This window comes from Corvus moneduloides, chromosome 22 (assembly GCF_009650955.1).
Source record: "Corvus moneduloides isolate bCorMon1 chromosome 22, bCorMon1.pri, whole genome shotgun sequence".
In the NCBI taxonomy this organism is placed as follows: domain Eukaryota; kingdom Metazoa; phylum Chordata; class Aves; order Passeriformes; family Corvidae; genus Corvus; species Corvus moneduloides.
The window spans coordinates 7,580,027-7,602,838 of record NC_045497.1 but is presented as its reverse complement, the minus strand read 5'-3'; the positions used below and the strand labels follow the sequence as shown (position 1 = coordinate 7,602,838).

General features: G+C 47.3%; 1 protein-coding gene across 3 annotated transcripts; it reads right to left on the bottom strand.

The window, feature by feature from the left end:
• Positions 1-10: 10 nt before the first annotated feature.
• HP1BP3 (heterochromatin protein 1 binding protein 3) lies at positions 11-20,867 on the bottom strand. 3 transcript variants are annotated; one of them, XM_032131460.1, is made up of 13 exons: positions 20,787-20,867; positions 13,126-13,325; positions 12,617-12,719; positions 11,237-11,387; positions 10,715-10,880; positions 9,540-9,683; positions 8,633-8,713; positions 6,721-6,875; positions 5,912-6,002; positions 5,109-5,268; positions 3,012-3,123; positions 1,951-2,088; positions 11-1,149 (listed from the first exon to the last, which is right to left on the bottom strand). In XM_032131460.1, the coding sequence occupies exons 2-13, from the start codon at positions 13,219-13,221 to the stop codon at positions 864-866; spliced, it is 1,683 nt and encodes a 560-aa protein (XP_031987351.1). In that variant the 5' UTR covers positions 13,222-13,325; positions 20,787-20,867; the 3' UTR covers positions 11-863. The 3 variants fall into 3 exon arrangements, with proteins under 3 accessions (XP_031987351.1, XP_031987352.1, XP_031987353.1); XM_032131461.1 differs by having other exon boundaries at positions 13,135-13,325; XM_032131462.1 differs by lacking the exon at positions 13,126-13,325 and having other exon boundaries at positions 20,787-20,850.
• Positions 20,868-22,812: the final 1,945 nt, after the last annotated feature.

The window sequence follows — 22,812 nt, the reverse complement described above, 5'->3', positions numbered from 1 at the left end:
AAGACAGGCCTGGAATCTAGTTTCATTTTATTTTAGCAAACCGCATGTTCTTCACTTATCAACATCTCTACATTAGCAATTGTATAGCTCTCCAACTTCTCTTTAAAAAAGGGTAAACAAGAGGTAACAAACTCAGGCTTTTCATCTCTTAAAAACATTTGAAAGTTGGATTCAAGAAGACTTTGATATATTTTGGTTTTAAGGTACAGATGTGGTGTGGAAACACTAATTCAAATCACCCACCTAACCGAGAGCTGCCCCTTTTGGAGCCCCTCTGGCACCAGACCCTCAGGAGACGCCGAGGATCTGACTCACCAGCCACCCCTGGGCCTGTGGCTCTGAGGAAAGCAGCATCTCGGGGCTCAGTGCAAGTGCTGTATGTACACGGCTCCCTCACGGAAGCGCCAAGGACCTCGGCGGCATGCAGGGATCTAGGGAGGACTCCTCTGCCACGGCACCTTCTCTTTAAAGAATCACATTCCCCTGATCATCCTGTTCCTGCTGTCTAAAGATATAAAGATCTTCTTTGAAGAATTGTTTTAAAAGCCAACCCTCCCCCCCAAAACCCACGTGGAACACCATAAATGTACAGATTAGAGACGTCCTAGAAAAGTCCTAAAATTATTGCAGAAAGTAAAGATGACTCGTTCCAGGGGAGGGGCAGGCACGAGGCACAGCATTGAGATCTAACGAATGCTCGGGTTGGTTTGATTTAGTTTTCAGCTTTTCCCCATCATTCAAGAAAAAAAAATTTAAAAAAATTAAAGAAGTGTTTAAGCATCAGAACTAAAATACAAATGCACGTTGACTTATAAAACAAGATTGTGGATTTGACCATGGGATTCCCTGACACTGGAAACATTTTACTTTTTTGCCCGGAGAGATTTCCTCATGGTGGATTTGCCCTTGGCCGAGGGTTTCACTTCCTTCCTCCCGCTGGCTGCTGGTTTCTTGGAAGAGCTGCCACTGGAAGCTTTCTTGATGGCTGGAGCTGCTGGTTTGGCTTTCTTAGCAGGGGTTTTGACCTTGGGAGGGGGCTTTGCTTTGCCCCGGCGGGCAGCAGGGGTTTTCCTTGGCTTGGGTTTGGACTCTCTTCGCTTCATCGGAGGGGCCCTGCTCCGGGATTTGGGGGGTGGTCTCTTCTGCATCCTGTCAGGAAGAGACAGCACAGGAGCTCAGTGGAGGCACAAATGGTACCCAGAGCAGAGCTGCTGTCAGCAATTTGCATAAATGAAGCACATCTTGGCATCCCTGTCCTTTGCCAGCACATTCCATGAGCTAAATCCCAAAAAGCAAGAGCTTCGCTGGTAGCTCTGCACTGAGCACTTCCCATCCCCACAGAGCTGCCAGTGAGGCTTCCAACCCCTTTGTTAGGCAAATAAACATGTAAATAATGACAGTGAATCAGTTAGCTGTCAGAACAATTAAGAGCCCTAAGCACTATCTCTCCTCTCTAAATGGGATTTTATTACTTAATAAACAACACTCATATTTGTTGGGGAAGATGAAACAGGGACTTCAGAGATCTCTCGTCTCCATCCGTCCCGACCGTCCAACCCACCCAAGCTCCTACACATATTAAGTCCACATTCTGAGTGAGGCAGGTCTCGTATCTGGCTACAGAGCTGCAAATAATTACTGCAGGGAAGATTTTTTTTTAAGGAAACAAATACAAAAAGTTCCCCATGAAACATCACACTTTCTAAAGCAGGAGACTAAAGGCAACACAAAGAATAAACACAGGCTCTCTCTCATCTGGAGGAGAAAAGAGGAAGGCTTCAAATTGTGGAATTTGGGGGAGGTCAGCATCTCTGGAGGAAGGAATAATTAGAAACTTCTGCCAGCACCTGTGAGCAACAGCCTTGTGGACAGGTGACCGCACCTGAGCACTCTACAGCTGTGACAGACACTTATTTCATCCAAAGGAGCCCACTCATCTCTCTGCCATACCTCTTCTTTGGTGGTGGCTCTTCCTCCTCAGACTCTTCCTCTTCAGATTCTTCTTCCTCCTCAGATTCCTCCTCTTCTTCCTCATCAGATTCCTCAGAATCCTCATCCTGCTGCTTCTCTGGGTAGAGCACATCTGGGCTACAAGAGGGGTCTGGTCAGAGTGTGATTTGCTTCTAAGGATATGACTCCACGGTAGGCAAGCCCAGGGGTAACCCTGGCTCTCCCCTGGCACTGCAGCTTCCCACTAAGGTTACAGCTTTAACCTAATCCAGAAATGCCCTCAGGAATTCTGTGATTGCTGCTATCCCAAACCAAGGTTATTTAGTCTCTGCAATGGCAGACACACGACAGCCTAGGAATGCACCAGCCCTAAGCTGTCCCTTCTCCATTTCCATCCATTGTTGCTCCTTCCCTGCAAACCCAGGGAGAGAAACAACAAAGGGGCAGGATCAGACTGCAGCAGCTGAGTGTGGCTGAAGCTGTGAGGACTCATGTGTGCAATAAAGGGAGCTGGGGAGCAGGCACTTCAATGACGGTGCTGCCATTTGGCTCTTCCTGGGACACCAAGGCCCCATCCCTGGGCTCCACATGGCCCAGCACAGTATCAGCTCACAGCAGGAGAAGAAAGGCTGGTTCAGACTCAGAGTAGCTAATCTAGGTCATCCTCCCTCCTCCCACCTCTCCTCCCTTAAGGAAGGAACAGCTGGGTCCTGTTCCTTACGAGCATCCTGGCATGGAGAACCCACCCCACTCCCTGCTCAGGTGAATTGGTTTTAGCACAGGAACACTCAAATAGCCCAGCCTGCAACAAAACCAGCACAACCTGAGAATAGTGAGTCCAGTATTTCTACTGCCCTTAAAAGCTTCCCTTGCCAATGAAGTCAGCTTTCTGTTCACCCAAGTAATGCCATTATCCAGAGCATGGGTGACGATGTGGCAGCTCACCAGTGATTAAACCCTCAACAACCTCCCTGTAAATAGGAGGTTGGCTCATGAACGTCAGCTCTGCTACCTGAGCTGTGCAAAACTCCTGAACATCATTTTACAGCCAAGCTCTTTACCTGGGATAATAAGGGAAGCAAAGCTGGAAGGTTCCACTGAAGCCCTTCCCAGAAATTTGCTCCATCCAGCCATTCTTCTCACATTTCTGCAGGGTTCTCTTCAGTAGATGCACTGTGAAATAGAAAAGAAATCAGAGAAAGGTTGAGTTACTATCTTTATCCTCTTGTCTGATCTTACTGCTCTCTGCTGTGCCCTCTGAAATCAAAGCTGGAGTCAGGAAGGGAAATCCTCTCAGTCAATGTTCGACCAAGATACAAGATATTGTTCCTCAGCTCTTGGCAAGAGTGGCTTTAAATTCTCCAAAGGCAGGAGTCAAGAACAGTGCATGTTTCTGATGTCATGATCATGGGATGCTCCTTCATAAATCATTCGACAGCACTGTGTAACTACTTCTGTCCAAATTTAACCCAGGTCTCCGACTGTCCTCCAAAGTATGTTTTAAAACAAGCCTTTTACCCTGCTTTTGATCTCAAGTTCTAAATGTTGTATGTGCTGCATCCTTCCCCACACTGTGGTTTTCTTGTTTTTTGTTTTAGAGGGTAAAATATTTGGTCTAGAAATACAACAAATGAACTTTTTATTCCATTCTTTTATTCCAGACTTTTATTCCAGCCATTCCATTGTGCACTGTGTAAGAATTGTAACTCAGACTGTGCAAGTACAGGGGATCTTTGTCTCTGGCAAAGGGCTGGGGGTGTTTAGTCAGTTCAGAACCATTTTCAGCTCGAATTAGAGGGTCCATTTACATATTGAGCTCCCAGGGAAAAACAAGGTTTGCTCTCAAGCACATTCCAAAGTTTGTATAACCACAAGGCTGCTTTTGCTCTGGGTGCCAAAGATCAGTAGCAGCACGTAAATGATTTGACTCCAGTACAGTCCAGTTCCGAGATGAGGCATAAACTGGGGGGGAGAGCAGAGCTCTGGCTCTGCAGCGTGTACCCGCCTGCTTTTCACATCACACCAGATCGTCCTCCGGTTGCTCTCAGAGCAAAGCAGAGATCATCAAAATTCCTTTTATGTAACAGAAGGAGAAAGAAAACAACAGATTGCAAGCTGAGATTCCTTATCGGCCTTGCAGGAGTGACGAGCACTGGAGGCTGGCTCAACGCAGGCCCTAAGGACCAGGGACATTTCCAATGGTCTGAAAATAAACCATGCGAGGGCTTAGGAAGCCTGGAAACTCTTTTCCCTGCCCCAAGATTAGGAAGTCACACTCAACTTCAATTCCTAATTGGCAGAAGGCCTCAGGCAGCTTCTTGAGCCCTGGGACCTGTGCTGTGTCAGTAACCCTGCACCAAACAGCTGTGCTGATGCTGTGCTTCAGCTCCAGGCAAAGACTGTGGGATCAGCAACCTCCTCTCTGCTCCCGAGGAATGGCACCAGCTCAGTGACACCATAGGAACAAACTGATCTACGTTCAGGTTTGAGCAGAGACCGCTGTGAGCTCAGCCGCTCTCAACTGACCTCCAGCACCAACCAACTGCATCGGGGCTCAGCCCAAATAACCCAAATAAGCCATCAGAAGATCTGCTTGCAAGTCTCTGCTCATGCAAAAGTCAAACCAGACATTAGTGTCTCTCCTGGGAACAAAGACATGCCAAATCTCCTTTCCAAATAAAACACGACTGGCTTTTCTCCTTATTTGCTTGACCTTTTAAAAATCAGATCCAAAGTAGGGCCTCAAACAAATTTAGTAAGAGGGGTGCTCATGAATTTTTTTAAAAAGTTAAACTAGGCAAGTTCTTGAAATGAAAAGCAATTAGGAACTGCATTGATGCCACGCTGTCCCTTTCAAAGCAGAGACAGATGAAATCAACTTGGTGATTTAAGAACAATAAAGTACTTGAATACTATTCCCCCTTCCTGGCTATATACAAGAGAATTGTGCATTCTGTCTCAGGAACTGGCCTTTGTCCGGCTTGAAAGGGACTGATGGGAATGAAAACCACAGAGCATCTCTGCAGCACAAAGAGCTGAGCAGCTGCAGCTCCCTGCAAGCTCAACAGAGCAGTTTAAAGGTGCTGCACAGGCACATCTGCAGCTGCAGGACTCTCTCAGCATGCAGAATAGAAGCCTTACATGGATCAGTACTTTACCCTGGAAGTTGGAGTTGGTCCCTGGGTAATTTTCCAGGATATACTTCTTCAATGCTGTGGTGGAGCAGGTCTTCGGTTCGTTCATGGCCGCAATAGCAGACAGGATTGCATCTTCCATCAGAGTCCCACCCAGCAGGGGCTTCTCCCCTGATTTCTTCAGCTATTTTCCAAGGAGGAAGAGAAAAGCATCAAGACAAAATTCTCCCAAACCAGGTCAGGACAAGCTCCTCTGCACCAGGTGGGTCGGCGCTCCTGCATTAGCACAGATACGTTTAATATTAAAACACTGCACAGGGAACGCTGCTCTCCCAGCTGTAGTCAGTCAGCTGGCCTGGGGGGCTTTATCAGCAACACCTCACCCCAGCCCCCAAATACACTGCAAGGATGTGCCAGTCTAAGGGCCCATTGCTCAGGGGAGGAAAGGAAGCAAAATAAATCACATCTTTCTCCATCCCACGGACCAAATGTACCCAAGCAACTTCTGTGGCACACACATGAGTAAAAGACACTGCAGGCATCTGGGGTACCTGCTGCACTTCCAGTTAGAGATGGAAAGGAAAGCTTGCCCCACCAGCTCCCTACTGTGCTGGTGAGTCAGAGCTGAGCAGTGCGTGCAGCACGCTCAGCAAGGGAACAGGGGGCTGCTCCTGAAACGGAGACCAAGAGTCCTACTGCTTCATAGCTGGGCAAGTGCTGAGCATGCCAGGCTGCTGAAGAAATGGCTACCCAGTGAAACCAGGGGAGAGGGCGCAGTAACTGACATCCAAGGCTTGTGGTCGACAAAGATGAACTCATTCTCTGACCTGGAATGTCCCAGATGCTCCCTTCCCTGTGATCTGCTCTAACTGGCCCTTCTCTACAGCTCTCTGCAGGGCATTCTTCAGCAGCTGGGGTCTGAAACACAGGAGAAGAAAGCTTTACTGACACACACTGACAGCTCCAAACACAAACAGAGAAACAGTGCTTTGCAGCGTGTGAGCAGAGCAGCACTTAGCGTGTCTGCCTACATGCAGACACTAAATGGAGACCTGTCAGCAAGGCTCGTTACAGAACACGGCGCTGGGAGCTGCTGGCAGCGCGTGCTCGGTGTCACGGCACCGCCAGCAGCTCCGGGCACGCAGCCCTGGCAAGGATCCACTCACCTTGAGCAGCACATTTGGATGTGGTGGGCACTCAGTCAGCTCACAGACAAACAAGGGGCTGATAAAACCCTGTTAGAGGTGACACACAGGGTTTCCTAGTTTCCTTCCCAAGCCTCAACTCGCTCCGTACAGGTCAGCTTAAAGATTACTGTACGTGTGTGCCGGCTAAAGCATCCAGATCCAAGGAGGATGAGACCCTGAGGAGAGGCCTTCACATCCAGGCAGTAAAGGGATGTGGGTGTGGTTAAGGTGTGCAGAGCAGTGCTGCTGGTGGTGTCAGGAACAAAGATGGGATGTGGAGGGATGCAGGAAAAGGCATAGCTTTTCCTGAAGCTTTCCCACAGGCCCTGCAACTCGGAGCAGCACCTGACTGCTTAAATCCCAGACTGAGTCATCGTGAAGTGAGACCGAGCCAGAGGAAGGCCAAGTTTCCCCAATCCTCTGCTTGCTAAAGCAACTCCAGCACTTACCTTATATCTACTTTGAGTTTGGGGTAATACTGAGACACGTATTTTTTGATCAGGCTGTAAGAAGCCTCCTTGGGCTCGCACAGGCGGGTGAAGGCCAGCGGCAAGACGTCCTCCAGCTTCACCTGCTGCTCTGTGCTCGGAGCCGAAGTGCTTTTCTGAAACACACAGACTTTTATGCATCAGCAGGGCCTAAAACTCTGGGTTTCTGAACCAGCAATGCAAATGTGGGGAGAAGTGCTCCTGACATTGGCTGCAGAGCTGGCAACTCAGGTGCTGTAAGGCAGCTCTTTAGCAACTTGAAAAGTTTTGCAGCTTAGGTGAAATCCAGCAAATCTGGCTGAATTTTCACAGGAGTTTTAGGAAAACTTTACAAATACAAATTGCTGAGTATCTAAAAACATCTGTAATTTTAATTATTTCCTTCCCCTTGCTATAGATGTTTTTCTCTGCCACCCTTCAATAAGACAGGAGAAAAATCATAGAATCACAGAATTATTCGGCCTGGAAAAGCTTTCCGAGATCGAGTCCAAACATTAACTCAGCACTGACATATTCACCACCAGACCTTGCCCCCCAGGTGCCACATCCATAGGTTTTTTGAAGACTTCCAGGGATGGTGACTGCCTGGATCCCCTGTGCCAATGCTTTACAACCCTTTCTGTGAAGATGATGATACATGCTGACACGAAACTTAAAGCTCATCAAAGACAGAACTTGTTTACACAAATCAAATCTTCCCCAAAACAAACAGCTAAACAGGAGTCCTTTTTTTTTTTTTTTTTTTTTTGAAATAACGCAATAAAATCTTGATTGAAGCCAACGTTCCATTCTGAGTTTTCTTCCACCCCTTTTGTTGCTATGAGAGGGGATAATCAGGGAAAAATGATCTGTTCTTTATACAGAAAATGCGCTGAAGTTCAGTGATTTGATTCTGAACAGCAGCTCTGCAAACAGTGCAATGGGTGAGGGAGCTGCTCCCCTGCCAGCTGAATTCATCCAAAACCTTTGTTTTGCTGCAGCGCAGAGAAAGTAACTGGGAACAAAGACACCCATACGCTGCAGAGAGGTGATGTGTCAGCAGGTATCAGGTGCCTTGCTCACGCTCCTCGTGGAGCCAGTGAGCTCTGTTTAGAAAGTTCCATTGCAGTTAGTTTCCTCCAGGGCCCTACAGCAAGTGTGTGAACATTTCCTTCAGTTTTAGGGCTTCTGGTCTCCCCAGGAGGCGAGAGATGAGCAGCAAAGTGTTACCTGTCTAACTTCACCTGTCTAATCCCAGGGGGTTGGCAATTCCAGCCAAACATTTTGTAACTGCAGCGTTAGGAATGTGTTTCACACACTCAGCACAGCATGGAGTGGAGATCAGCAGTGCTGGAACGCAACTAACTGTGAAGCTCAAAAAACCATCCCCTTCACATTACTCCCCAACAACACCCAGCATCAGCAGCTTTCTTCCAGAAGCCTTAGGATATTTTCCTCTTTCTCCCGCTGTTCTCACAGCTGATGGGAAAACATTCCTCTCAGTCCTAAAGACTGGAGTCTTCCCTTTATCCACACAATGGATAAAACACATGCAGGAGTAGCATAAAACTCTCTTCCAGCACCTGAAAGGCACCTCTCTCTACCAGGTAAAGACAGACAAAGAGTTTCATTGTTATTTCGTTTTCTGCCTCTGAACCAAAGCCTAAGGGGTTAATGTAAACATTTTAAGACTGAGATTTTGATCATTCGACTTGCATTTAGTTCCTCATAGTAGCTTTCTGATTCTGATGCCAGTGGAATGGGTGTTTTAATTGCTGTACTTGGGGAGTAAAAGCACAGCAAGGAGGAGAACACTGCATTGAGAATATTGGGTAAGGTACATGTGCTTCAGAGCAATAAATTTCTGAGTGTTGTTTAAAATGATCCATCTTACCTTTCTGTCTCTGGCTTTTGGAACAGTTTTTCCTGCATTAGACACCACCACAAAGCTCCCAGAAGCTCCCTTTCCTTTCACCTGGTTCAAGAGAAAGTCCATTTCAGTCCTTAACAGCGTAACTCAGAACACTAACAACCTGAGAGAGACTTACAGACATCATGATGCAGATTTTGAATGCACTGTCACCCTGCAGTGGGTTCTTATGGCAGAGGCCTGATTTGAACCCACTGAAACTTCAGTAAGATCAGAAACTGCAGCCAGACATTAGGACATACTCTGCTGTCCTGACCAGGAGGTCCTGACAGATAACACAGGCATAAATTACAGTGTTAAAACCCACACTGCTGGGTTCACATGCTGCTGCAATGCTGTGTGACACAACACCCAGAAACTGCCATGAATTGCACAAAAACCAACCGTGCAAAGTATGTGACTGACACAACAGTGCTGAAATCCTGCCAGTGTCCAACACAGCAGAGACAGAGGTTGATAAACCTCCACAAGGGAGAACATGTTCATTCCACAGACCTGCTAATGGAGTTAAGAAATTCCTGTGCAGTTCCCAGAATCATGGAATGGTTTTGGCTGGAAGGGATCTCAAAGATCACACAGTTCTACCCCCTGCCATGTGCAGGGACACCTTCCACTATCCCAGGTTGCTGCAAGCCCCATCCAGCCTGGCCTTGGACACTTCCAGGGATCCAGCGGTAGCCACAGCATCCCTGGGCACCCTGTGCCAGGGCCTCCCCACCCTCCCAGGGAAGGATTGTTTTCCAGTATCCCGTCTAACCCTGTTCTCTGGCACTCTGAAGCCATTCCCCCTTGTCTTGTCACTCCAGGCCCTTGTAAACAGTCCCTCTTCAGCAATGCTGTCTCCAGTGCTGCTCCACAAAGCAGCTCTTACCTGCCTGATGATTCCCCTCTCCAGCTCCCTTTTCAGGGCTTGCTTCAGCAGGTATCCCCTCCTCTCCAGCTCCAGGGAAGGGTATTTGTGGATGATGTATTTCCGTATCGCAACGACTGAGGCACCGCTCTTCTGAAAGCAGGCCTGAAACAGAAACAAAACATTAGAAACCACTGCACTGGAATTACCCTGAGTGGGGCTGGGAGAACAGAGACTGGACTGATGCACACAGGCCACCACAGGACGCCAGGGCTGGCCTTTGCCCCACTGTGACTCAAGTATAAAACATGACTAATAAAATACTTAACTTTCCCCTCCTGAGTAGCTGAAGAGTAACACAGACAACAGAAAAGCAGCACAGCAAGCACATATCTACTACTCCCCTGCTCTGAAGCACTCACATGGAATGGCTTAAAATACAGTCACCTTTGGGTAAATTAATGCTGCACAACTGATCTCCTAACACATTTTAATGTCAGACAGAGTAATCATTAAGTCAGAACAAGCTGCCAATTTTTTTTTTTTAATAAGATGGAGGACTGACATTAGTAAACTAGCAAAAAATGGAAGGTGAAGTTCATCTTTTGAAGATAGATGGAAAGGCCATCTTGCAATTAAGGCTGGTGGAGTCCAGGCCTCCTCTAAAGGGAGCAACCAAGCCTTGAGGGGAGAGGAGCAGCACAGCTACAACAGCACAGATTTCCTCTTACAATCAGGAGGGATAAAGTAAACCAAGACCACTTTGGAATGCAGGGTAACAGTACCTCCGTCTGGCCTGAGTTAGAGCAAGTTAAGGCTAAAAAAAAAAGCACATGTATCAAATAGATGGATGAATCCAGGTAAATGAAGTTAAATGTGGCTAGGAGGCACAGCAAACAAAATGATGACAGCAATCAACCAGGTTATGCCATCCTAGCTGTTCCCCATAATGTAATTAGGGAGGGAAACGAATTCTAAACAAAGAAATCAGCTATAGGGCCCCTCGTCATCCTCATGGACTCACACGTCAGCTCCATGGGCTTTCAGGCACAAGCACACCCACCTTACACACTCAGCCTCCTGCTAGCACACATCAGCCACTTGCACCTCAGCAAGCTGAAATTGTGTGGATTAGGACATAAATTGCTCTGCTTTGCGACAGATGAATAAAAACCACACATTTGTGTCCTGCTTACCTTGATGGCCTCGGTTAAAATCGCATCCATTTTGGGCCGGGAGGTGGCTGCCATCTGAGTCTGCTTCTGTGCCCGAGCCAGCTGGCTGGCAGAGAGTGTGGCCCATGCAGGGATGGTCTTCTTCACCTTCTTCTCCTTCTCCTTCTCCTTAGACTGATCCTTCTCGCTTAGGGAAAATACAGAGCAGTAGTAAGACAAGAGGCACTAAAACAAGCCAACAAGCAGTACAAGAACAACAACAAAAAAGCCCAGAACATCTGACATTATTTAAATTAGCATAACTTAAGGAATAGTCTGATGTTTCTATTAGTAAAAAAGAGATCTCGTATCAATATTCAGCCTCACATGTTTGAGAACAGCAGCTACATGTGATCAGTAGCTTCTTCCTGAGAAGTATCTTAAGGAGAAGCACCTTAAGGCACTCACTTCCTCCATCTCTCCCACTACCTTTTCTCACTGTAGAATCTGACTTCCTTCAGAATCCTACCCAAATCCCTGAATTCAGCACCAAGCAAGCCTTACTCCTTTTTGGTTTCTTCTGAGGACTTTGTTTCCTCCTTCCCTTCATTCTCAGGTTCCTTTGGCTGTTCTGCTTCATTGGATGCAGCAGGCAGGGTTTCAGTCTCCTGTTCCTCCCCAACAGAGGCAGATTCCTCAGAGGTGACTTCTGCATCTAGAAAATGTGAAAAAGCATCAAATCACTGTCGAAACCATCTTTTATTCTTTAGGAAGGCAGAGGGGAAAAAAGCCAAACTTAAGATCACACCCCACTAATTATTTTCCACCAATTTCTTTTCACTTATTTAAATGTGTTATTTAAAAGCAATGTAAAAAGTGAAGAAAAGTACTGAGAGAGCTTCAATAAAGGTGCAATCAGCCCTCGAATGCCAGGATAACTGCAAACAACATCATGCAACATTTTCACAATTAATGAGTTCCACCAGCATTCTCCTCTTAACTCCTGTCTGCTGCTGCAGACAGGCCTGGGATTGTAAGAAGGAGCTTTGCTTATGACCCAGCTGTTTTCAAATACAAAATCACCTGAAGGATAATTACAATTCCATCACATTTTTCCAGACTTGGCAAAGCTTTAGGTGGCACGTGCATTGGCAGGAGCGCTTGTATATCAGAAGGATCAAATCCAGTCAGAAATCAACTTACCAAGGAAATAAAAAATACATAAAAGCATATTTAGCTGAGAACAGAGACTGGGCTGCCTACTAGATGAGATGCATATAAACTGAAATTCCACACTTTTTGGATAAAGAACTGCCCACCAACACTGCTGTGTGAAGCTTAAGCATTTCTGATACATTCCTGTCCATAGCTTTCCCACAGAGGCATTTAAAATGTGCAGTGAATTAAGAGTCAGTTTTGTAGGTAGTTTTTTAAATTGTGACACCAGAGGACAAAGTCAGTGAAACCAGTTGACTGTAGTAGTGAAATGACACATTCTGGGACACTGAGGCCAAGCTGCTAAGACAGGGCACGTTAATATCAGACTAGATTTCATGACACATCGTGGTAAAACATTTTTGCTCAGAAGAATAGAGAAAAAAAATTGAATACTTTGTTTTTCCATTCATTAACTACACCTTTTTATCTCAAACCGTCTTTCTGACACTACTGAAACGTCATAATTTCTTCATCCTAAAGGATGTGCAAACTTAAAAGGGACCATATTTGGCCATATTTTCATGTCTGGAGTGATACAGGGTATAAAAGACAAAACAAATGGGTTCAGACTGCAAACAGTGTTTGCAAAACACAAATCCTGGAAAACCCTGTGACAGGGAGCCAAACATTAACAATATTTTCATCCTGGCTGTAGGGTTTTCCAGGAGCTTCAGACCCAGCCGATGTTTGGATATACACTAATCCCCTCTAGAACTATGACTGTACCTGCTTTGACCTCTTCCCCTTCGGCAGGTTTGCTTTTGGGAGGAGTTTCCCGGGAAGAAGCATTCACCGAGCGACGGATTGGCATCGTGTCGTCTTCCACTTTCTACAGAAAGCACATGAAAATCAGCACAGATGCTGGGAGGAATTGGAAAGTTTTGAAACGGGATTAAAATAAATCAAAGCAGCATAGGTAGAAATATTCTGGTTTGGATTTTTCATGATGTTAAAAGACAGTAGCCCTCAAACCAGCTTCTTCAAAGCTTACTAAGAGAGGATAGTTCCACATTTTATGGTTATAAAAGAAATAATTTCAATTTAAATGAGATGAGCATTTGAGGATTTTGACAGATACATCATCTCAGGGAAAGCAGGGAAGGGGAAGCAGAGTTTGTTAGACTCCCAACTGAGTTTCCTAGAAGCAGGGGAGAAAGAGTGCTGAGTAACCTTCAGCAGGACTGGAAGTCAAGGACTGATCCAAGGGCAAGCTTGGAGAAAGGGCCAGCCCCTACCTCACTTAACTTGTCCGTGTGGATCAGCTGAGCTCCCGTTAAGAGTGGAAGCGCCTTATGATGCACGGGTTCAGCTTCAGACAGATCAGTCGACATTTATATTAATTTCTAGCCCCAAGTGCAGGTAACAGTGTGGAGCCCTAGGTTTTAACCCCAAGGACTTTTTCCTAATGGTTTTCACAGTGCAGTGAGGAGTCAACCTAAAGTACAGAAAAGATGTGGTGTGAAAATTAACAAAACAAAAACATCTACATCCACGTGTCCATCAAATTAAAGATTAAAAAGAAAAGGATAAATGACTTACAGCTCATGACTAACACAACTGACAAGCAACACTTGCATTCAACAAAGGTGCTAAAACATGTATGCAAACTGGAGAGCTATGGATGAAGCAGAAATGGGAAAGGTGCAAGCCAAACCCGCTCCATTAGAACATGGCTGAAAGATAAAAAGGCTCTTTAAGTTAAGGGCAAGCATTAATGAGAAGCAGCCATTGCACTGTGCCCTGAGTGAGGGAACTGGTCACTCAGTGGCTTTGGGTAAAAGCAGGAGCTGGCACATGGAGCTAAGGAATGACACCATCACATTTGTTAGGCAGAAGATAAAAGCATTGGGAAGCCAAGCCATGCCCCCCCAAACTAAACCCCATGCAATTTAAAGAAATGAGGGAATCTTTTGACCAAAAAAATGACAATCAGAAGAGCAGTCTCCATGCCTTCTACCAGAAAACATAAGCTTGACAAAGCTCTGCTCCAAACACATGCACTGTCATGGATAACAAATGGGTTAAGCTTAGTTTAACCCTCATCAAGTCTCACCACTTACTACTATTAAGCTTTTACAGCCTTTCTTACCTGCTGCCCATCTGCCTGCACTGGCCTTTCCTAAGGAGCGGGGCTCCACTAATTCCATCACAAACCTGGGATTCATTAGCTCATTCACTCCCTCTCAGCATCCCCTTTAAAAACCTCAAGAACAAAGCCTCACCTCCAGCAAACCACAGCTGGACCTGTCCCAATTCCATCCAAAGATCAAGCTCCAGCCTGCCCTCCTCCCTTTCTTACAGAGAAACAGCCAAATGCTCCCATTTTCACCTACTCTGGATGTTTCCTTTTGCTCAGAAGGTGGGCACTTACTATAAACTTTCACTTTCAATAGGTATTTCCCCAGCCTGAGTGTTTTCCTCTTGAACAGAGACCCAGCACCAGTCCCAGCCCTGTTTTCAAGCTGGCTTTCACCAGTTTCAGTACTGCACTCCCCATTGCACAGGTGGATGCTCTGTACCACACCAACACCAATTCTCTCCCAAAAATACAGTCCTGTCATTACTCAGCAGTGGGGATCCCTAATCAATCAGAGACACTTCTGACAGGAACTGAACAGTCACTCTGAAAACCCATAGGGAACTGGTCCTGCCTCAGCACCAAGGAAAGCAAAGCCCTACGGCACTGGATGTTTTCTTCTGAGGCAAAACAGAAAAATCAAAACGCACCACATGCCAAAACCAAAATAAAAAGAGATGAATGTTCTTGTGAAATGTCTGAATGTGAAAATATACTGCCTGCCAATTAGAATATACAGAATATAGCACAGCATTTAAAAAAAAAAATTGGCCTATTTTAAGGGACCTTCCTTTCTCAAGTGTGGAAAGTGAAAGGGAAAAAAAATGAAAATTTTCACCAGGCTTCAGCTCAATATCCAGTATTTAGCCCTTTAAGAAAATGCCAGAATTTTGAAGTGAGTCCTAAAATAACCAATTACGGATTCCCCCTCAGGGAAATCAGTTGGGGGCTACAAAAGACGCATTCCCTGGGATTAAATACACACACAAGCCGCACTGTGGCTGACATGGTCCTGGGTTTATTTATTTTTAAACTGTGTGACCTGCAAGACACACGCATGAAAACAGCACTCCCAACTTTGACTTAAAATTTCCCAAGTTCTGAAAACCCCTTTGTTTAGATCAGTGTATAAACCACTGATGTCTTTTTGCTCTCAAGAGTACAACTTAACACAGCACAATTCTTCACTTCTGTGCCTACAATACACGCAAACAAGCTGGTATCCAGCAGAAATTCAGAGTGGCTTGTTGATTCCCTCCGCATTCCCAGGCATGGATCATATCCTGCTCAAAATGCCCAGGGAATCAAAGGGGCAGGAGGATAATCTCCTCCTGACTGCAAAGCACTGATGGTCTTCAGGGGTGAAGTCAGAAGCCCCACCTTGTGAGAGCATCCACGCAGGGACTCTGCCTGCTCAGCCCATTTCTTTCCACGGGGGGACCAAAAGTGGTTTTCTGCACTGAGTACGAAATATGAACCACAAACAGGCCTGAATTCAGTTCCTCAAAAAGATAAAGCAAAACCAGAAAGTTTTGCAACGACAATGCAGAAAACCTCATTCCCCTCTCCAAATAAAACAGATCCGTGTAATGGAAAAATCAAGTCACCCAAACCAACCGTTACCTGGACACGCTATTTCAAAAGACAACTTAAACGGGAACCACAGCTACAATCACAAGCATCACTCAATAAAAAAATGAAAGTAACAACTGTATTCTGCATTTACACAAACATCAGACAAACATTGTGCCTTGAAAGGGGATATAGGCCACCAGCTGAGGATGCAGTTTTCAAGGCGGTTGTTGGGTAACTCTAATGAACATTTAAATCTGATCAACTGTCAGAAAAATATAATCACATCAGCAGTGAAAACACCACCAGGATGCTAACCTTCACCAAAGTACAGAAAGTTACTCCTCACGTAGTTACACCCCTTTTTCTACAGGAAATCTGCAGGTTCACAGGCTCTCAAACTATCATGAACTATTTATTCCAAAGCAGGTAATCCAGCAAAGAGCTGATAAGCAACAACCCCCCTAAATTTCTGGATTTCTAGATGAGCAGGAATGTGTCCAGTCTCCCAACTCAGGGAGTAGCTACTAACAGAAGATCCAAAGGTACAGGGAGTTTTTCCGGAACTACTCTGAACACCTACAGCAATTTCCTCCTGAACTATCACATCATTAGGAATAAATAAAGGAAGGCTTCAGGTGAGACACATTTTTAATATTTCTGAAGTTTGGAGTCCCCCCACTAATGCAAGAGACACAAGAATGTTAAAAAAAAAAATTCTGCTGGCCGTAAGATTTTTCAACTTATCTCAGCCTTCAATCTCTTTTGAGGGAAAATGCTTCAGGATAAATTAGGCTTTGAATGTGGCAATCCAAGTGTCAGGCTGGCAGAAACTCCAACTCACAGGGACTCAGGGTAGGGTGAGCAGGCTGAAAACAAATATGCAATGGAAAAAACAAGGAAGTGTATCCAATCCTGGGCCAGTGGGGTGTCCCCTTACTGTCACACGACACGTACGGGTGATTGATGTACTTAGATGTGACTGGGTACAAAGTACATGACACCGGCCTAGAAATGAGGTCAAAAAGGGCTAAAAAAAGGTTTTATGCACTTGCAGGTTTGAAGGCAGGGTGTCAAGGGATACAAATCCAACAAGTGATGCAAGCAAGAACAACTGTTTGTTATCAGAAAGCCTTAAAAAGCAAAGTAAAACTGGGTTTTAAAACCATGCTATTGAATATTGACAGTTATTTACTACTCTATAATGCACAAGAGCATTTAAATGACTTGGAAACTGAAGGAAAAAGCACAGGAAATGTTAATGTTTTTGCAGATGGCAAGACCCATCACCTTCTAAATTGCAAGCTGCACAGCTCTTTCAAGGCTTTGTCCCCCTGAAATCCTCAAAGCTCTTCCCTAAAAACCCAGCCCAGGCAGCAGATACTTTATCAAACCCTCACTATCCATACGGTCACACTGTATCATCCAGCAACGACTTGGATACAAATGTGTTTTACAAAATGTGTCTGTCAGCTGGTGCTGTCACTGCCTGCTCACGGAGGTGTTCAGCACTCTGCCTTTGGCTTTTCCAGCTCATGGAGCTGCCTGTGGTCTCGGCTACGATCAGCCCAGGAGCACTTAGTCATTTAAACCAGCCTGAAGTCCTGCAGATTAATAAAATATGTTATTGAACAAAGAATACAAAGTTAGTTCCAACTTCTGATCCTTATTTGCCAACCCACTTGCGTATGGCTGAGCGCAGCTGGCATTCCCATCACCTCTGCTGCATCCAGCAAGTTTTGTCCCGATTCTTAGATCCACCATTCCCCGAGATGTGTCCTGGCTCCCTGGAATTTCCAGCTCCAAGGGCTGTACTTGCAGCTCTCCTACAGTGAAGGCTCTCGGGGATCTGTTCCAGGCTACCTGAGCCCCACGCTGCTGCAGGCTGCACAAAGCAGCTTGTTTCAATTAACCAGGAATAGTGGTCCAGCACACACATCCAAGAGCTCCCCGCTTGCCAGGCAGCACATTCCTTGGCCTGTCTGTGTTACAGTGTCCATTTCCATCCACTCCTTCCCTATATGGGGTTAGAGGGGGAACAACAAACCCCATGCACCTCAGGATTCAGAGGAGAACAGCAAAAATCCTTCACACTTCTAGCATCCAACCGCAGGAATTCCTACACTCAGAGACTCAAAGGAGGGTTTTTTAAGCCTAAAGATATATTTTCATTTGAAAACATTTTCATTCAGCATTGAATTTGAGCCTCTGACTCCAAACGCCATGAATGCAACCCAGCTTACACCTTGCCTGTCCTGATTTTTACAGAGCACAGCAAAAATTAAACCCTGACTTCTGCGCACACAGATGCTGCTTTCACTGAAAAAAAAAAAAAAAAAAAGGAAAAAAAAGAGGCACAATACTAGAGTGAAACTGATGCTCCCACCCAGGGCTGAGCTTAGCACTTGTCTCTGTTAGGGTCCAACACCAGCAATCCCAAGCCAGCTCAATCCCCACAGATGTTTATTAAAACAGCAGTAACCACCCATGCCTCACCTCCACTGTTCTCCACACAAAGAACATGAGCTCAATAGAAAACCACTACAGGTTTCAGATTTTCTCTCCATCAATCTCTGACTTGCACAGAAGACAGTAAGAACAGATCCTTTCCGTTGCCTGGATTATTTTGCATTCCTACACCCAGGAGTTTTTCCTCACGTCCCCAGACAGCCACAGCCAGCGAGCAACTTGAATTACACCACCACCATACCTAAAACTCACAGAAACCTCAGCCAAGGGATTAATATGAAGCAGAATTTCTGCCTGAACGGCTGTCTCAAAATAATCCCTCTCTGCACTGATGCTCAGGATCATGATGGTGACAAGCTCTAAGGAACAACAGTTTTGAACAGTTTTTGGCTAGAATGGCCTTTAATCCAAATTCTCCACACTCTGCCACAAGCCACTGAGGGATGAAATTGCCCCCATTAGAGTGCACAGGGCTCAGCTTTAAGTTTAAAACAAGGTCAGGTCACAGAGTTAAAACAACTCCAACATGAAAATCCCCTGCTGAAAGTTTTCATAGCCTTGGATAAAATATCTTAAGTCAGGATCCAACTTCATGAATTTTGACAAACTGCTGACACCTGAACGAAAATTTAGGCTGCAAATGTTACATACCAGGGTTTGAACCCTCTATAGGTCATCTCCTCCTTGCCTAGACAGATTACATTTAAAACCACTGTATAAACCCTCCTCCCGACTACTACTTATTCAGCCATCATTTTTTATTCTACAGACAAAACTGTACACGATAAAAACCATTATTTCATTGCAGTCTGTAAGAAAACTACCCACACCTCCCATTATAGTCCATCAATGTAAAACTTCTATTCTCTCTCACAGAAGTTTAAATCCTCAGATGACCCCAGGTCACTTGTAACAAAATGCTGCCAAGAGATTTACATGCCACTTTTTGCTGAAAGGGAAAAAAACACAGGAAAAGATATTCCAAAGACAAAAACAATTCAAGGAGCTTCTGCCTGATGAATGTGCATGATGTATTGAGAGCATAATTAATTAGCAAGCACACACAGGTAAACGGGGGGAAGCTCCAAAAGCCACTTTTTCCCAAGGTATTTATACCAAGTTCTTCCCCCCAACAGGAATTATGTGTATTTTTTTTTCCTCTACTCATTCCTGATTTCCAAGGATCGCCCACTCTATCCAACAATTTTTTGAAGTCTCACCTGAGGAAGGTCTGTGCTCTCCTGCCCAGTCCATCAAACATCTCCACTCCTGAACTGCACTCACCTCCCTCTCTCACTGCTCTCATGGAGAAGGGACACTGTTTACAAACACAAGCACTTCCGAACCTTTCCCGCCTCAATGGCAGCTGCTTGCCAAAGACTGCTGGCCAACTCTTTCTTGAATATGCTAAAAATACTATTTATGGTCAAAGCAAACAAAAGTCACGTGCTGGGAAATCAGAGTGCAACACTTACTCAATAGTTAGATAAGAACTGGGAAGTGACACACTTACTAACCCAGAAATAATTCAGTAGGGCTCCTAAGTGCTGCTAAGAACTGAGAAATACCCGAGTATCTGAGAAATACCACAGCTATAAGCAAACTATCCAGACTATCGGTCTCTGCTACACTGTATAAAGGAGCGAACACACCCACAATCCCACATTATCCAACTTTTCTTCTCCTGAAGCAAAGGCTGGGCAGTTCCCCAGGGATTAGCAGACAGTGGGGGGTGGGAAAACAGTTAAAATACACACGGGAAGGATTTGTTCTGAACAGTGTTCGTGGTCTGGAGCTGTCCTCAGGTGGAGCAGGAAAGAGCCTGGCAAGAGCCACCCCAGTTTACAGCTGCTCTTTGTCTCCTTAAATATTTGCGATGTTTTACCCAAAAACATCCCACAGCCTAGAGCGGCAAGGATAACGATACAGGAATGGAAGCCTGTCTAGAACAGCCCCATTCCAGACTGGAATTTAACAGCCTTCTCTATGGAGAATCTGTGCACTCCGGGGAGGAGGGTGATGAACGCTCCTTGGGCAGGGTGCGAGCACCTGGGCGCAGGGAGGCACTCGGAAGTGCCCGGGAGCCTCACACGTAGGTCTGTATCCATCGCTATCAGCGCCGAGGGGGATTAGGGACCTCTTTCGGGAAGCGGAGCCACACCGGAGCCAGACTGAGGTTTCCCTCGAGCGGTGGCACTTCTCGGGCGCTGAGGAAGTGAGTTAGTGCAGGAAAAAGCCCCAACCACCGCACAGCCAAGCAGCCGAAAGGCGGGAAGGCCGCGGCGGGAGCCAAGGCGCTCCCTAAGTTTATAAATGGCGATTATTATTGTGTCGCGGCCCTGTCAGCCCCTTCCACCGCTGACCTTCCCCGGGGCTCGCCCTGTGTCGGCGGGACGGGAGAGACGCGTTTGGGGCGTGCTTGAGCCCCGCAGCTCCTTTGTGAGGGGCCACAGGCCCGCACCCCGCCAGGCCCCGCCGAGCCCGGCGACACCCGAGGCCCGGGGCCGCCTCCTCGGGCCTGTGCCGGGCCGAGCCCACCGCGACATCGCGCCGTGTCCGCGCAGCGTGTCGCGACTCCCCGTCACGACACCCCCGTTGCCCCAGGCCTGTCAGGGCAGGGAGGGCGGGGGGGGGACGCGCTGAGGGCAGTTCCGGGGCCCCTCCGGCGGCGCCGCCAGGCCGCCCCCGCGCCTCGCGCGCAGCACCCGCGGCCCTCCCGGGCGCGGCCCCGTGTCCCGCCCGGCGCGGGCGCCGGGGGCGGGCGGGGCCGGGACTCACCGGGCCCGGCGGACACAAAGCGGCGGCGCCTCCAATGGCGGCGGCGGCGGCGGCGGCGGCGGGAGCGGGGGGGCGGCCGAGGGGCGGGGCCGCGCGGGGGAGGCGGGGCCGCGGCGCGCGGCGGGGGGCGGGGCCGGGCGGGGCCGCCGGCCAATGGGAGGCCGCGGGCATTTTTCGAACGCCGGTCCTCACCCGAGCCCCGCCGGCCTCCACGTCGCGCGCGTGCGCGGGGCGGGGCGGGGCTGCGCCGCGCTTCCCGCCACTACCGCGCTGAGGCGATTCCCGCTGCTGGGGTCGCTGAGGGGGCGAGAGCTGGCCCCGGGACTCGCCTCAGCCCTGCCGGGCTGGGACCGCCCCGCCGAGCCCTCAGCGCAGCCCTGCCTGACCCTCAACTCAGCCCCGTTGGATCCTCGCCTCTGCCCTGCCAGGCTGTGATCGCCCCTCCGCCTGCTCAGCCCTGCCCGAGCCGTGTAGACGCGTTCCTGTGTCACCTGCTCCAGGTGACCCTGCCTTGACAGGGCTTTGAACTGGATCTTCTCCAGAGGTCCCTTCCAACCCCAACTATTCTATGATTCTGTGGGTGCCCGTGAATTCCCGTTCCGGACCACTCCAGGCTGTATCTCACCTCCAGACTCTTGCTTCGCCCTCCTCTCACTCTGCGGTGTCCCCAGTGCCGCCTACCCTTTTGCCCTCAGCCTCTTCACCCCCATCCCTCATTAGCTGTGTAATTACTGCCTGCCGCAATTACACCAGTCCCAGTGCCGAGGTCTGGCTGCAAGCCTGGGAATTTTCTGTCACAAACACGCTCACAAGTTCTCACATGTGGGAAGGATCCCTTTCCTGATAATGCTTAGCTCTGTTTCAGGCAGTTTTTACCTCTGCCTCTGCTGCCCAGGGTGAGGATTATCACGGCAAAGCAGAGCTGAGGTGTGACCACCCTTGTATTTTCACTGTCACAGTAATCTCAGGGCTCTGCAGATACACAGAGAGGTAAAAAACAGAAGCTCTTCCTGTGTACCTCTTGCTACGCTTTTACTCCAAGTTTACTTAATTTAGCTAGACCCATGGATGTTCTTTTTTTCCCCCCTTCCTTCAATCTACTAACCTTTACCTAACCTTGAGTTTAAGGCAGAACTCCCTACCTATTCTTATTTTCTGCCATAAGCATGCTTAGAATTACAGAATCATTAGAATTGAAAAAAAAAATCCGTTAAGATCATCTAATCCAGCCATTCCCCTGGCACTGCCAAGGCCACCACTAAACCATGTTCTCAAGTGCCACATCCACACATTTTGAACAGCTCCGGGGATGGTGACTCCTAATACACCACAGCAATTTCATCTGCAGTCTCTTGTCTGAGCAGTTTTCTCATTGTTTTCTGCACATAAAGCTTTACCCATCTCCTGTCAACCTCTCTCTCCATATGGGCACTTACCCATTTTTTTGGGCACTTTTGTCCCTCCTGTGACAGGAAACCCCTCTGTGAGCACATTTAGAAGCATTCACACCATTCAAAGCACTGCAGAGGTGTCTTATTTCTCCAGTAATGCCTGTTTCTTGTCTAAGCTTTTTCCAACTCTTTCCCCCCTTAGGTGACTACTGTAAATTTACTACACCTGAGAATGTCACCTTCTAAAGCCTTGTGAGCAAAGCCTGGCCCTGCTCAGTCTTCTTCTCCCCTCCAGATGATCCCTGTGGTGCAGAGCTGAACAGCCCTGGAAGCACCTGAGCCAGATGGCTCCACTTTGCTGAACATTCCTGTCTTGCCTCTGAATGGGAAACAAGCCCCGTGCAACTGCAGAAAAATGTGTTCTTTGGCTTTTTTCCCCCTATGGTGCCTCTCTGGCAGGAGGGGAAAGTGGAGCAGAGGGGAAGAAGAGGGAATGTGCTCCTTTACTGTTGTTTTTTAAGACACCAAGAAGGAAAAGATGAAAACAGCCCAGCAGCTCTCCCTTTGCCCACTGCAAGGATGTGTAAAACCCCCGAAGCTGTGTTGGCTGAGCCACAGAGCTACAAGCAGAGGAG

Excerpts from the sequence above, each read along its gene's own strand:
- HP1BP3 (XM_032131460.1), bottom strand. The coding sequence starts at position 13,221 with ATGTCGACTGATCTGTCTGAAGCTGAACCCGTGCATCATAAGGCGCTT. Across the intron at positions 10,881-11,236 it reads TCAGAAGAAACCAAAAAGGA|CGAGAAGGATCAGTCTAAGG; the intron begins GTAAGGCTTGCT and ends ATTTTCCCTAAG. Across the intron at positions 8,714-9,539 it reads AGAGGGGAATCATCAGGCAG|GTGAAAGGAAAGGGAGCTTC; the intron begins GTAAGAGCTGCT and ends CTCTTGAACCAG.